General features: G+C 41.4%; 1 protein-coding gene across 3 annotated transcripts in view; it reads left to right on the forward strand.

The window, feature by feature from the left end:
* The window catches only part of PPM1H (protein phosphatase, Mg2+/Mn2+ dependent 1H), a 118230-nt gene that overhangs the window by 49326 nt on the left and 52066 nt on the right, over window positions 1-16838 (forward strand). For all 3 annotated transcript variants that reach the window (XR_014784412.1, XR_014784413.1, XM_084810613.1), the window contains exons 3-4: window positions 618-962; window positions 7992-8104. Coding sequence is in view for 1 of the 3 variants with exons in the window: in XM_084810613.1 (XP_084666739.1) it covers window positions 618-962; window positions 7992-8104 (458 nt within the window). In the remaining 2 variants the exon portion in view is untranslated. The remainder of the gene's footprint in view (window positions 1-617; window positions 963-7991; window positions 8105-16838) is intronic.

The raw sequence follows: 16838 nt of genomic DNA on the forward strand, positions 1-16838 counted from the left end.
AGGGAGACTGGAACCAGGGGATGCTGGTTAACGGGAAAGAATTGATCCAGAGTATATAACATTGATTTTGTGCATGATTTTGTGCATGGGTGAGGGCAAAGGAATTAGATCATAGGGTTGGATCCAGAGTCAGTCATACTTCAAACAAACCCAGTAAAATCAATGGAACAAGTCAGCCACGACTGACTTAAGTTGTGGCTAACTTGTCCCATTGATTTCAATGGGTCTGCTCAAAGTATGAATAAATCTGGATCCAACCATAATCTCTCATTCCCTGCAAAGTCATTTCGTGTCCAAAACAGACATTACTTTAAATCTGTACATAGCAGCTATGTCTCCCCGCCGCCCCATTTTTACTCTAGACTAGGCACAGGGGGCTGATCCAGATCTTAAAAATCCCCCTTGCCCTCGCCACATTAGGGTCATGATCCAGATCAGGCCTCCTGCCCTTACTCTAGAGTAAAATGTGGGGGTGGGGATGTAGTTGCAAGTTACAGATTTAAAGTAAAATCTGGTTTGGCCCTTGGGCTTTGACATTGGGAAACACACCTTTATCCTTGTAGCGGTTGAGTTGCTTTCGGAACTTATGTTGGTTTCTTTCTGCTTCCTTTATTCAGGAATCAGAGGGCATTTCTTTCCACTACTGGTCATTATTTGATGGGCACGCTGGATCTGGGGCAGCCGTCGTAGCATCCCGGCTGCTTCAGCATCACATTGTGGAGCAGCTGCAGGAGATCGTAGAGATCCTGAAAACCTCTGCTGTCCCTCCCCCAACCTGCCTGGGGGAGGAGCCAGAAAGCACCTATACCAACAGCAGAACTCTGACCAGGGCTGCTTCCTTACGTGGGAGCTCCGGAGCTCCGGGCTCACCCAGCACCCCACCGACTCGCTTCTTTACAGAAAAGAAGATCTCTCACGAGTGCCTCATAATGGGGGCTATTGAGTTAGCATTCAGGGACATGGTAGGTAGGCTTTATTGTTCCTCGCGACTTTCTAATAGGATCCTGACCCCTGTTTGTGGATAGCCCAAGGGAAGGGGAATTGACATGCTGACATCAACACATTTACGATGCTTGCCTAATGATGATGATGATGATGATGATGATGGGCTTTACAATACTAGAGTCATGCCGTTATTGGCAACATAAACGATTAGCGGAAGACTGTGTAACAGCTTGCATGGTCCTACTGTGATGAGTTTTATGTACACAGGATGCCTCTTTACCTGGCATGTCAAAGCAAAGAGGTCCCAACTTACTTCCCAAAAGAGATTACAGAATACTGGTTTGGAGTTGAGTGGGCTTTGTGTTCCTTGTGGCTATGGAGGCCGTATAGTTGCCTACTAGAGGCTGTGGCTTGACCGTCAGCTATGCAGCTTTTCTTCTTCTTCTCTGCCTATAATGCAGAGCCCTGGGATAACTAAATATAACAGAGCTCATGGCTGGTGCCTGGTGCACTGCCTTTTTTGGCCAAGTGCAGGTGCAATGCCAGCTCCCTAAAATCATAATTTGTAAATCAGCCAGCTTTGCAAATGACTGTTCCTATGTTGCTTCTCCTCTCTCTAGACCAGGCATGGGGAATCCTGTAGACCTCCAGATGTTGTATTCCAACTACCATCAGTCCCATCCAGCATGGCCAGTGGCAAGGGATCATGGAGATGTGGCCCAACATCATCTGGAGGGCCACAAATTGGCCAGTGATCTGGATGCTAGGAGTTGTAGCCCAACAACAAACATCTGGAGAGCTACAAGTTACCAGTCCTGCTCTAGGTCTAGTACTCCCTTTCCCTTCCTAATGTTAACCATGATTCCATGTCATACATGCGCCACTGAAAATCATGGTTATGTAAACCATGGTTTTTGCAAACTGTAATTACGAGGGGAGGCATGTGTGTTTGTGTGCGTGTATAACATTTTAAGAAATAGATTTGTTTTGGAATGCATCTCTCTGAGAAGTTTGAAATTGTGTTTTACAAGTGGGACTTGTTGCAGTATGATCTTGTTTAGGGTTCCAGGTGATCAGCCATAGCCCTCCTCCAGAATGCTCTCTCCCACCTGGGTTTCTGTCACTGTGCCTCCCCATTCTGTTGCTCTGGAGCACATTCGGTCCTCACTGAGCTGTTTTGGGGGTCCCCCCCACTTAGGGTTTTCTCTCATTTTTTTCATACTTCTGCAAGACCTGAAGTTCCCCTAAGCCTACTAATAGTTCCCTCTCTGATGTGTTTAGTGCTGTTTTGACTGCAGAAGTATCCAGACTCATCTCTGGACTTCTGAAATAGAGGGAACGATTTGAATTCTGATTGAATCTGTTGCATTGCTGTAGGGGGAAGTATGGAGACTAAACGGCAAAATGCTCTCCCATTTTTGTAGGCAAATTCACAGGCTGCAAAAGGGAGGGGTGTATTTTCTTTAGTTTTGGAGGGACCAGGAGAAGAAGCATGAAACTTTTGGATAAGCAGAGAGCTTTCTTTACCTGAAAAGCCATAGCAGCAGTTTTTCCCACTTAAAAAGCCCCCCTTTTTGCTGCAGTAGCAGTGCTCCTCCAAATAGGCTGAGAGCCATGTTTCCCCCAAAGTGCCTCCTCTGAATGGTGCTGTTCTGTGATATGGCATCATTCCAGGTATGTGGTTGGGGAAAAAAAACATGGCGCTGCGGCAAAAAAGTTGTTTTCAAAGGGAAAAGTTGCGGCACCTATAGAGCTCCATAATTTCCCCCCTGCCCCTGAAGATGTATTGCCATTTTGCCCCCACTCTTTCAAGCTCTGTGGAAAACTACACAGTGGAACTTTCAGAACAGCTCCCCTGTGCTAGTATTTACAAGGGATATATTGGCCATATACAGCGTGGCCCAAAAGGAGGCATACAGTTGTTTAGAATGTTGATGGGAGGGGGAGAGAATTTTCAGTCTTCCAGTACTGCTTTAGAATCCACTTTCTTTGTTCTTGACTCAAGTTCGCTGCCATCATTCACAATATCAGTAAAAAAAATAACTAAACAACTGTATACCTACTTAAGGGCCTCACTCCCCTCACTCTCTACACTTAACTGATTTAACTGTCACTCCTGTCACTCACTCTTCCCAACTGTCATTCTGACTCCACCCACACATCTTTTACTCACACATTCTCTCCCCTTCCCATCAACATTCTAAACAACTGTATACCTACTTTTGGGCCACTCTGTATTGATATATATCTTATGGTAAAAACAGTGGGCTTCTGTCTCTACATGCTTTGCAGACGTCTTCCTCCATTGTGGCCCCTAGCTCTCCATCATTAATCGGCTTTCAACAATTAAATAATTACATTAAGTCACAATTAAGTTACATCCTTTGTGGTTTTACCCATATTTGACACTACTGCTGAGCCTTTAGACTTAATTATTGAGAGCCGTTGAAGGTGTAGTGAGACCTTGTTAAAGAAACAATAATAATTGGGGCCAAAAGCATTAATTGGCCAGATGAGAGTAAACTTTGTTTAAATCATTTATACTGATGGGCATTTAAAAATAAATTCCAGAATAATACTGAACTATGTAATAGGAGACACAAATGATCATGACGGTATTTTTTTTTTGTTTTTGCTGTCAGCAGTTGAATATAAATAAGAGTAAGTTAATGCCTGAAAACACCTTGGTAACCTATTTCTGTGATTTATGTATAGGGGTTTTCATGTATCCATGCATGTAGAATTTTGCAGAGCAGAACCTGGTAACTGATGCAGAATCTTTCTTTTTATTTTTTTCCAATACATTTTTATTGATTTTTTTCAAAATGCAACAATACAAAATAACAACATGGGATCATAGTCAGTTCATTTGTTTATATATACATTTTTTGAGCTTACATACAAAGGAAAGTACTCTCAAGTGTTTCTGAGAACCTGATGTCATTGTTGTTGTTGTTGTTGTTGTTGTTATTTTAACAGAAAGCTTTTCTAGTACATATGATTGTGTATGTTTGAAATCTATTTCTAGTGCATATGAATGCATATGTTTGGATCCAGAGGTGGCCTGCTTGAGTGGCAACGCATGTTTATACATGCAAGATATCCCCTCTTCTGATTTGTACTGATTTCCTCCATGTATTGCTTCATTCCCCTGTACCACCACTATACCATTCTGGAGGGTTCCCAACTCTCAGGATTGGTTTCTCAGGGCTGGGGGTGCACTGAAGGGGATGGGGTGGTAAAGCCTGCTGTATGAGCTTGCGCTGCCTTGGATCCAAACTGCAGGCATTTGACTGGACCCAGCTATGGAGATGCACACTGGAAAACAGGCTCACACATGTGTAGATTTGGCTAATCTGCATGTATCCCTTGCTGGATTGGAACCATGGGCAAAAGTCTGAACCTCTGGTCTATCCACACTCTTGATGGTTTGAATAGGATGTGCGATCCAGTATGTGTTTGAACATGCATCTCTACATCCATGTTCTCAGGCAACTAGTCTCATGATAACATCTGGTTTATGCACAAATAGAACTGGGTAATGTTCATTAAAAAACTTGAGTTGAACTTCCTGACTGCTTGTCACCCCTCCCTCCCTCACACACACACACACACACACACACACACCCCTTTCCCACAGCATTTGTTGCTTTCCTCTCCATTACACTGATCTTCAAGGGTTAAACAAAACCTCATTCACATTCTAGCTTCGGCTATTGGGTGGAATAAAAATGCAATAAACAAACAAACATAAATAACATAACCTCAGAATTAAACATGCAAAATATGCAGAATGTCTTTGGGTGTAATCCTATGCAAATTTGGACAGAAAAATGTCCTACAGCTCCCAGCATTCCCCCCGCCAGGACTTTATTTGGTCTAAACATGCATAGGATTGCGCCCTTAATATATTTTGAGACGTAATCTGCGGTCCACATGATCTTCACTTTAATCACATTTATATCTGAGTGCAGCAATTCACATATGATTTACGTATTTTCTTCAATCTAGTGAATTTTTATACAGTTTTGACATAAAAACGCATACAGTTAGAAAGTTTTGCACTGAATCAGCATAATGTTACATTGGGATAACTTTTGGTGCAGAGAGCGCTGTGTAGAGCAGGTTTGGGGAACGTGTGGCCCTCCAGATGTGGTTGGACTGCAACTTTCATCAGCTCTCACCACTGGCCATGTTGGCTAGGGCTGATGGGAGCTGCAGCCCACCCATATCTGGAGGGCCCCACATTCCCCACCCCTGGTGTGGAGACGTGCCACTCTTTTCTGTGAGAAGACAGGCAAGGGCAAAACTGCACGTTGTGGCATTTTCCTACTTGCGGTTCATGGCCAAGTGTTTCTTTCAATAAAAACAAGAATAATTTTAGCTAATAATTAATATACAAATAATATATATGGCTCATCTCTAGGATGTGTCTCAAAGTTGCATTTAGCAACAAGAACAATAAACTATTAACTGGGAACAAAATGGAAATGTTGTATATTTGCATTTATAATATGAACTCTGGCCTTTGAGAGCTTTGGGCTTTTATACCTTGGCACTGAGTCATCAGATGTAATGGAAGACACAAGGTAATTCACGCATGAGCCAGAAGATGGCCTCATTGGGCAGTTTAGCACTTGTTTCAGCTACGCCTGCCACAAAACCATCATTGATCATTTATAGAACAAATGGGACTGAGCCCTCTGTGCCGAATGGCACAGAGTCTTATTTGTGAGAGATGCTATCATTATTGCAATCCTTATGTTGCTTCAGCCCATTTGGGGAGTGCTGCCAGGTCCTATTGAAACTGTTGAGCAGTGCCCCTACCTTCCTGACATCCAGAGTAACTTTCCTATTTTGCTACTTAGCCTAATAGCCATATAGGATCATTCTAGAGCATGGTAGTCTATACAAATCCTGTGTCTAACTCTAGGTGCCATGGCTGCGGTTTGCTATAGTGCTTTGTCTCTAATAAATGTAGTTTCCCTCTTTGGTGTAAGGAAAATTAGAGCTGTTTGGGTGTAAAGTGAAATATGTAAAGGGCAAGGCTTTCTTCAGTAAGAATAGGTATTAGAATTAATAATCTTAAAGGACATGGCTAATAACAATTGTTACTAGATGTGCAGAAATCAATGCTGTGTATCACCCCCCCCCACACACACACACACACCTGTGCCTTTTGACCCACTCTTGTTGGATGCTCTAGGATGTGGCCACATTATGGAGACAAACGGCCTGGTTCAATCCACTTGGTTAAAATTCTTTTCAGGATATGGAGAATTGAAATGAATTAACCCCACTCCATTTCTTGGGGCGTGAAAAAGGACTGCAAGTGTGATCTTCTTGCTGTGAAAAGTAACTGTCTCCCATTTGACAGCTGTCAACTGTCTCCCAATGCACTGTGTGTTTGCATTCAGCTCTTTTGGAAGTTGTTCAGTATTCCTACTCCTCTTCAGGTTATACAGTTTGTATTCTTCCCTCTCTAGTCTAGCCAAAAAATATTCTCTTTGATGAAGCAAAAAAAAAAAGGCGGAATATGCACCAAACGCTGTACAAGTTTGTTAGTGTGCACAGAGAAGGAGGGATCTCTGTAGTATCTGGAAGTAGATAAGCCCTATTCAGGCTGCTCCCCATTCAATTAGAATCATGTGGGGGGGGGGAATGGGAAGAAGCCTATTGGCTCCGCCCCCTCCTCCTCCTCCTTGTTTCCTGTTCCTACAGCCCACTGTAGAAGTCGAGGTGTCTTCCTGCCGCAGGCATTCTGCCACCAATGCTGTGGAGACGGGTGCCAGGGATGTGACAGTGGGGGCGGGAACGGGCTCCTCCTTGCTCTGCCCCTCACATGATTCTAATTGAATGTGTGGGTGAATTTCTGAATAGGGCTCTAGCCAAGCATTTGGCAGAATGACATGGCAGAACTCTTGAGGTGACCGTGCAAGGGGAAAAAATAAAAATAAAATAAGAGTACATCTGGGAGAATTTCTGGCTCAGCCTGATGTGCTCATATTCTGCTTGCTGGGGGTGGGTGGGTGGATGGGGGTATGTAGGGAACATTAAAAGAATGATGTGTCTCTCCACCTGTACTGTGAAATGGTATGGTCCATTCTACTGCCTTGTTCTGCCACATGTGCAGACTAGATCTGAATCTGTGCAATGTCATGGAGCTGGGAAGGCGGGGGCGGGGCAGGCAGGCAGGAGTTGAGCAATTGTAAAAATGAAATGAGAGGCCTGTTGGTAATGGATAAACACATGGAAAGTATTTGAAATGCTTCTCTAGTCATGAAAACATCATTTATCTATCCCATGTATATGTAAAATTATCTTTCAGAAGTCCATCTGAATGTTCCTGTTTTTCTTCTTACTTTTACCTATATAATCATGCCTTTATGCTAAATTGCTCTTAAAATAAGATTGTTCTCATTCCTAGCATTCCTAATATGATTTTTTGTTTGCATAAAACTTTTGCCTTGCATACACATGCATCAAAAATGTGGTAGTAAAATGGATTGTACCATTTCAGTCTGAAGGTGGGGGAAATCACGGTTTTGAATACTCCCCTATGTGTTTGTGTGTTGTTTTTTAAGTCCTCCCTGCTAGCAAAAAACTATTACAGGAGGGAGTGGACTGGAGCTAGAATCCTTCTCTCTGATGTGCTAGGTTTGTATTTGCAGGGAGTACTTTTTTTTACATGTTGTTCCCTACCTGTAGTCTAAATTAGTGCTCCATCACCTGATTATGCAGCTCAGGTAGACCTGGCTTTTCTCTTGCTCTGCTGAGGAGGTAATTGTTCAGCTCTTATTTCTTTGCTCATCTGTCTTTTCCCTGTTAGTTTCTTGCTACCATCCTCAATCAGTTGTTTTTTCTCCAAAGTATCAAACACTTTCTAAGTTCGTTGCCCTGATCTTCCTGAGGCAGCTGAAAATGGAAATCCAACACTGTTGTTTTCAGTTCAAGTATGTTTCAGACAATTTTTTCCTCTAACAAAACAAAACAGCAGTTGTTAATCTGCTTTCTAAATTGTGATGGGATTTTTTTTTCCTCCCCAGGATTTGCGGATAGAGCGAGAAAGGACCGTGTACAATATTTCTGGGGGTTGTACAGCCCTTATTGTGGTGTATTTACTAGGAAAGCTCTATGTGGCAAACGCTGGAGATAGCAGGTAAGCAGAATTTCTGAGTTTTGCTGATGAGTTTTAAGTGGGGCGTGTGTAAACATATCCCTTTGTGGGTATTAGGCTGAAACTGAAGCTGTATTCTCATGAAACATTTTTTAATGGACTCCAGTTTTCACAGACATCGAATTGAGCGGTTTCAGAATAAATAATAACCCAAAATTAAATGTTCAGTTCCACAACTATGTCCTTTGCCATTTGCTTCCATTGAACTCTTTCAGCTCTGACACCCATTTGGCTCATTGTGCTGATACGTTTGCTGAGCTGAAATTTTTCAGAAGACAGTTTTATGAGATAATTATGAGGTGTTCCCCCCACCCAAAGTAGGTCACTTTGCAGATTTTTCTCTATTTCTCCTCTTCGTGGAGAAATTCAGTGAAATCCCCCCCCCCCATTTCTCTGTCCGCAGATAGGGTGGCAATTTTTCAGATGCCTTGCGTGCACAGTTCTAGTTTAAATGTCTAATCTCTCTGGCATTCTTGAACTGCCCCTTCCTTCACTCCTTTAGAGCATCTCTACACCAGCCTAAAATCCCATATTTAAAATGGGGCATTCTGCTTCCTTTTTAAATTCAGGATCACGACGGATTCCCTTTACATGTCCTTTCCCCTCCTTTTCCCCCTCCTTTTCCCCCTTATCTGAGTCTTCTATATGTTTCATTATACAGCGGCTAGATGGCACTGTGATCTAGCTCCTCCAATTGCAGCTTTCCCTCTTGTCACGGAGGGAACTTAAGTGCGGTAATTTGATAGCTCATTATCTCTGATCTTTTAAAAAATGGAGTAAAGCTCATTTAGTGCGGGAGATGCCTTGGAGGTTGATGATGTCATCTAAAGGACCTGCAAACTTCTGTGAGTAACCAGTCTCAATAGCAGGATAAACGCTCAGTGTGAAGAACCCCTTAGTCTCTTACAGCTACATAGGACTGTATTTTTTAAAAGAAGAAAATACTAATACTACCATCTTGGGAGTAGGGCTAATAATGGGATCAGAGCAGATGGGAAGGGGGAATTTAACAATTTTTACTGTAATCCTGAGGAAAATCTCTCTTCTGAATCCCTCTATTTACATTGGGAGGAAATTCCCCATTGGTACCAATGGGGAATTCCCTGCTTTCCCTCCTGCAGGGCAGGTATCCCTATTTTGTTTACATACACTGCCTAGTGACTAATACGCTAGAATAACAAATAATTCTGTGCAATATAAAATGTTTTGAATAATCTGTGTTGGAAACTGTTTACAGTAGCCACAATTCAGATACTGGCTACATTCGGGACAGTAAACCAGAATTCTGAATAGCCTGGTTTGTTTAGTGTTATGTCTGAACCAGGAGCTCTGGCTCATCTTCCCCCCATCCTGACAAGCCAGAGTCATAACCCAGGCTTGTTCTTGGTTTATGAGTCTGGCTTGTCGGAGGAGAGATAAGCCCAAATTCGTGGTTTGGACATCACACTAAACAAACCAGACATAGAGTCCTTGGCTGGTTTAGCTACTTCCGCTGGCAGGAGGAGACAAGCAGGAGCAATCAGGCCACATGCTCTAGCATGCTGACTTGTTCATGGTAAGCCAGAATTTTTTAAAAAAATTTCTGGCTTACCATAACGTGTAAACTGGGCCACTCTGTGCACAGCAGAGCTTCTCCTTTCTAAAAGGCCAGACCTCATCCCCCTTTGTGCTTTCAAAAGCACATCCTGTATAGAGTTCTGGTCATCCCATATTGAAAAATATATAACAGAATGAAATTAAAAATAAATAAATAGCTCGTATTCATGATGTATAGAGAAATCAAATTAACCTAACAACATCATGATGATGCAAATGCCAATGCAATATCTAAATGAGTGTGTGAATATTCTAAACATGGAATAAGTGTTCAAATTACACTTCATAAACCAATATGCAAATTGGAACAGTTATTCTTTGGTATTTACACAACATCTCTGGATTTTGGGATGCTGTTCTCCAAACAAAAAAATGCATATATTACGGTAAAGAGTATATTATTTAAAAATATTTCAAAGCAAAATATAAGGAAAAACTGCTTGCAAAAATGTATATATTAAGAAAAGTGCATAGAAAATGCATATATTAGGAGAAATTTGTATGCAAATATGTGAATTTCTGTGCAGACTTCCCAAAAACGAAACGTTGCAAACTGATGTATAAGTGGGTCAGAACAAACCGAAAGTTAGACAAATGACTGAGAGAAACTGAAATTGACAGATTCGTCCATGCTTAGTCTTGAATATGGCAAACCTAGATGAGAAGTTGAATTCCTGTTGCCAGAAGTGCTATTGAAGTAAGGGAAGATGGCAAAGCTTTTTTCAGCCTGAACGACTCGACAGAAATGGGGTGGCTTCCTTAGTCTGATAAAGAGCAATAGAGCCCATTTTATTCTCAACTTAGGTAGTTCAGTCATTCTTGGCTTTTGACATAAAGGTACCTAGTTTATACATTCACAGTCTATATCTGAATCTTATCCAAAGTAGTTTTTTTAATGTGTTCTTTTCACTCCAAGATAAGGCACCACCAGAATACTTGGCAAGCATTCCCTTTCCTAAAGGGGGTGGGGGGGTGTGAGTAGTTTCCAGTGAATACTTTTTAAAAGGTGTTGATCTCAAGGTCAAACTATTGATTTTCTGTCATTTGGAAATTGCACAAAGAAATGAAGGCACCGACCTCAGCAATGTTCGCAGAAAGTTATCTTTTTCCCATACTGCAGCTTTGTTGGATAGTGTTCTGTTAATGTTTCAACAGTACATTACACTGCAGAGTACAATCTATGTGCAATGCACTGATTGGCAATTTTGTATACATTACAATCTCTAAAAGTACTGTTATTACAGTGGAGAATTTACAGCTCTGTTCTAATAGCTACTACAGATCTGCAGCCAAAGATTTGTCATTTTGGATCAATAAATGAAATTCAGACCCTCTTGGCTCTTCCAAGCCAGTCACTTCTTTTGTGAACATTTTCCCCATCTACCTCCCTGATCCGTTATTTCCTCTTGCCTCAGCATACCATATCGAACTGTTACTGCAATATCTGTACCTTATATCTGTAATCTGCAATATCTGTAATACCTCTGCACCAGACAGAATCTTATAAGAATGTTTGTCTGTGATGTCACAGCAGCTCAGATAATGATTGGAGAGAGAGCTTGCAAATGCGTGTCAGCCAGTGTTTTGTCTAGTACTTTAAAAAAAAAATTCACGTCCTGCCTTACCAGTCCTCACAGTTGCTCATATAAAAGTTTAATTCAAAAACATACAAACATAACCCTATTAATACTCCAGAGAATAAAGTGAAACATGAAATCTGAAAACCAAAGATTTCTAAATCTAGAGGTGCAGCAAAAGCAAAATAAAAGATGATCGGCTTTCTCAAAAGTCTTGTCCTGTGAAATAAAAATGTCAGCCTCCTAAAATCGAGGAGAGAACTAACCTGATGAGCCTCATTAGCAGGGTAAATGAAAGTGCCCTCACCAAGAAATCCCTCCTTTTTCAGACCCAACTGCTTAATTTCATAAGGCCAAGGCGCTGGGAGCATGAGCTGAGCGTGCGTGAAGCCAGCCATTTATGATGAACCATTATTTGTTTTATAACTAGTAGAACTTTAGTATCTGCTTATACTTACCTATGCAAAGTAAGTTTATTCCGTACTTCATTTTCTATTCGAGGCTCCTGTGTACACTTTTTTTCCAGCCTTAAGTACCCTTTTTTACAATTTAGGACTGGCATGTGATTTCCAGTGAAGATGGGGGTGAACTGATATTTTCCCTAGTGCAACGCAAGGCTGCAATGAAGACCACCACACTATTAAGTTTGTACAGTATAGTATCTATTTATGGAAATGTGTACGAACTAACCACCATTTTTGGTGCTAGAGTTAATTTCTTTTTATAACAGTCGCCCTATCGACTTGGCAGTCTCCATCTCATTGCAGATGGGCTTTTTATGTGGTGTTATCCTGGGCCCTTCACAAACACAAAATCTTTGCTGTCCTTTCTGGCAGGTTGGCCCTTGGGTGGGAAAGGCCCATGAGATCTGCTCTGTTAACGTGGTTATGGTATTCTCACACATGGGGCTGATTTGGATGCAACACCAAACCATAGTTTAGATTTTCAAGAATGAGCCTCGCCTCTTCTTTCCCTGGGTTCATGTGCTCTCCCCTCCAACTCTGGCATGGCCATGAGGAGGAGTTTAGAAGCTTTCACTTCCATTTTAGATTAGCCGCAGGTTGCTGTGTTATCTGAACCAGACAAATGTTGGTTAATCTTAACTTTTGTTAGTGGAAACAAGCCAACTTCAAATCATAGGTTTATGAAGCTGGCTTGTTTTCACTAACTATAGTTTTAATTAACCACAGTCTAGGGTTCAGGTAACATTTTAAACTGTGGTTAATGTACAATGGAAGAGGAAGCTTAAGGTTTCCTCCTTGTAGTCATGCTGAAAGAGGAAATATGAGGAGGAAAGTGTGAGCCCAGAAACAGGGTAAACTCATTCTTGTAATGCAGCCATACTGCAGCTGTATGGATGAGCATTGTGGAGCAGCAGATCTGGATTCCTTGAGTCACCTAAAATGTTTGTATGGTAAAGGGCTGGATGCGTCTGATCTCAGAAGCTAAGCAGGGTCAGCCCTGGTTAGTACTTGGATGGGAGACCGCCTGGGAATCAGGCTTCCTGCATTTAGCAGGGGGTTGGACTCGATAGTCTTGTAGGTCCCTTCCAATCCTATGATTCTATTATTCTATGGTTTTCATTGTACTGAAAACTGGAAATAGTAAGTAAAAAAATATAAATTTATAAATAGGATATGAACACCTGAAAAAAAAATTCCTGAAAAGGCTTCTTGCATTCTAATGGTATTGATTCTGTTTCCTTATTAAAGTAACTTGTATCAGTTTAGTGCTGTTTCTTAGAAATCTTCTTTCTTAGTGTTGTGTTTTCTCCAGGAAAATGAGGCTGGTTTTGATGGTACTTAATGAATTGGGATTCAGGGGGAGGGGGAAGATGCACGAGTGCTTGTGCTGCCTGTGCAACTTCCAAACTGAGGATCAGTGCTTGGTAGTCAGATGCTCAAGTTGTGAGGGTGGGGGTGGGGGGACAGTGCTGCTACCAGCTTCAAGAGTATATAGGAATTATGTGTCGAAATACCCCTGCTTCTTCACCTCCTGTCACTGAAAGCCATTGTAGGAGGATGCTGTTTTAGAATAAGCGCCAAGGATCTTCCCATCTCTAGACAACTGGATAACTGATTTGCAAGCTGCTCATGCTTGAATTCAGAACAAATTGATTTTAGCATCACTTGAACTGCTGGACAGGTATATCCTAGCCAAACAAACTGTTTGCTAGCCTGCACGCTCATTTGCTTATCGGGGCTTGTCTTAGCCCACTGTATCTTTTGAGGTATTAAAGTGAAGAAAATAACTAGAGGCTACTTTCATAGACCCTCTGGCTTCATTCTATCCATCTTAGCAATTCCCCTCTCACTTTGCACTGGCCACCTCAAAATCTTTCCCATCTACTGTTGTGGTTCTGGTTTAACACTCCAGTGCAGAATCAAAGGGGTAGGAATCTCCCAGCAAGATTCACACAAACAAGTGAAACAAAGAATCTGGAGCAGAACTTGTGTGTTTCTTTTAAATATGTATTTCAGACTGGTTCACACAAACCAGTTGTGCCTATTTTTACCATACATTTGTATACTCAGATGCATAGCCAGGTGAAGACATTTCTTTGTGTGAACTAGCGCTATTGATGGGGACTACCATATCCATTTTGGAGGAGTTCCCTCCCCTTCTGCCCTGGCCCAACTGCCACATTTAAGGACGCCTTCAGTTGTCCCTACATAGTCATCTGGTTCACATGGAATTTTCTCCACCCAATTGTGTGCCAATCTGTGTGGACAAACCCAGCATAGCTGCTTTGTGTGAACTGGACTGGAAGGATCATATTTTTACATATTACTGATCTAAGCAGTTATTCTGGTAGATTTCTTAAACCATTATTAGAAAATAGTAATACTATTTTATGTTCAGCTGTTCATATGTTCTGTAAACAACAAATGAGCACATTCCAGGAATGTATATATCTAGTTGCCATAGGACGCAGTCTGAAAAAAAAAAAAATCATACTTATTAGCCTTCACAGTCTTTTCCCCTGCCCGCTCTTTGGCTGCTTTCTGACACACATAATCAAAATCTACTTGTATGGGTTCCCTTTGACTGTAGCAAACCATTGCCTTATTTTTTCTGTCTGCCCAGTTTCCCCCTTTACCATTGACACATTTCAAATACTTCTTCAGACAAGCCAGATGCTTCTGCCTTACCTGTATGGAATTGACAACTTTCAGCATCCCCTGACAAAATGAGCACATCCTCCCTGTGGCTTGGAATGCATAACACACTGTCAAAAGGGGTTTTCCAAATGGTTTCTCTTTGTCACTTCTTGCCGGGTTTTAGTATCCCTTATAGAAATGTGCAGTTCAGTGTTGTGTTTCAAATCATTTCTGGCTGAAAAGATGTGTAATAAAATCAGGGCATTCTGCAAATACTCTTAACAGGAGGTGGATGCTTTTTGTTGTTGTTTTGAGCATTAGAATGCCAACTGACCTGCAACAAGAGTGAAATCACACTTTTGTCTTTATACAGCAAGGTGGAATTTTTTTCTTCATGGCTTGACCAGCATGACTTTTTCCTACAGTGCATGCATTTCTGTTCTCTTTACAAGAAGACAAGTGATAAGTAATGTGCACGTATAAGGCCATATACGCACAACATGAATTAATGCATCTTTAAGAACACATGGTCATGTATTTATTTATTTATTTATTACCACCCAATAGCCAAAGCTCTCTGGGCAGTTCACAAAACTAACACCATAAAAATACAACAGAAAATACAATATAAAATATAATAGATTAAAACTACAGGATAAAAATACAACCAGAGTAAAACCTAGCATCTTCAGAACAACTTTGGCCATTGATTTTATTTGGATTAGTCATGAGCCATAACAATGACAAAAGATGACAGAAATTGAAAAAAAAACATGGAAAAAATTGCATGGGGAAAAAATAGTACCCCCCTTCACCCCCCCCAAACTCTGGAGATCAAAGAAAAGAAATATAACCAAGGCCATTTATCAGTATTCACTCATGACTTCAAAAACAGAAAATTCTTTGAGAAGATGTATTCATTCCACTTGTGGATCATAATTGGTTTGCTGATATTTTGCACCTAGTAAAGCAAAAGTTGCCACAGTTCAGACCTTTGTTTTCATTAACTAAAAGAAATGTTCATTCCTGCTGGATTGACCAATATTCACAATCTTTCAACATAAACCTATTTGCATTTTCAGTGATGATAGAATAAATAAAATTAGAACCTCAGTGATCTGTCCTTCCCATTCCATTTCTTACCTTCAGTAGGATACAAGCTCTTACCCCAGCCTTTTCACATGTGATAGAATTCAAATTGCATGATGAGAATGTATTACGTATGTTGTCAGTTATATAGAATCATAGAACAGTAGGGTTGGTAGGGGCCTATAAGACCATCAAGTCCAACCCCCTGCTCAATGCAGGAATCTTAAGTCATAGTCCAGCTTCATCTTGAATGCCTCCAGCGTGGGAGATCCCACTACCTCCCCAGGTAATTGGTTCCATTGTCGTATTGCTCTAACAGTCAGGAAGTTTTTCCTGAAGTTCAGCCGGAATCTGGTTTCCTGTAACTTGAGCCCATTATTCCACGTCCTGCACTCTGGGATGATCGAGAAGAGATCCTGGCCTTCCTCTCTGTGACAACCTTTCAAGTACTTGAAGCGTGCTGTCATATCTCGCCAAGGCTAAACATGCCCAGTTCTTTCAGTCTCTCCTCATAGGGCTTTGTTTCCAGTCCCCTGATCATCCTCGTTACCCTCCTCTGAACCCTCTCCAGCTTGTCTGCATCCTTCTTAAAGAGTGGTGCCCAGAACTGGACACAGTACTCAAGACGAGGCCTAACCAGTGCTGAATAGAGGGGAACTATGATCTGGAAGCTATACTTCTATTAATGCAGTCCAAAACAGCATTTGCCTTTTTTGCAGCCACATCACATTGTTGGCTCATATTCAGCTTGCGATCGACAACAATTCCAAGATCCTTCTCGCTTGTAGTGTTGTTGAGCCACATATCTCCCATCTTGTAACTGTGCATTTGGTTTCTTTTTCCTAGGTGCAGAACTTGGCAGTTATATACAGAAGTGCTATGAATTATACTAACAAGTATTTTGGAATTGTGTTGCCATTCCATCTCCTTTGTATATCTCATATTACAAGATATGTTCCCACCCTTCCCTCATTGTTCTTAACACTATTACAGCTGCATTAGTGATGACGCCAAAGTTCAAGAATATATGTCTTGCAGTGCAATGTTACTCCTTAGGAACTGTGTATGTTTGCAGCCTAAGAGCATGGGTTGTTATAGTCTACAATACATGCCCACACTCTCCCTTGCCAATGTGCCATGTTCAGTTTGCCATTTATCGGTAAATGTTTAAGGTGCCATACAACTCTTTGCTGGTCCCAAGTGCTCTGTCCTCCCCATCTGGATTTGGGCCTTGAAAGACCAAGGAAAAGTGTGGGTGCATGGAGGGTAAGTTTTAAGCAAGCAGTATTTGGGACATTATACAGTTCTGTCTTGAAAGCAAGCAAGAGGTCAATTAGTTTGCCTTTTATAAAA

This window comes from Heloderma suspectum, chromosome 7 (assembly GCF_057233095.1).
Source record: "Heloderma suspectum isolate Gila_16-S chromosome 7, 16-S_ref, whole genome shotgun sequence".
Classification (NCBI taxonomy): Eukaryota; Metazoa; Chordata; class Lepidosauria; order Squamata; family Helodermatidae; genus Heloderma; species Heloderma suspectum.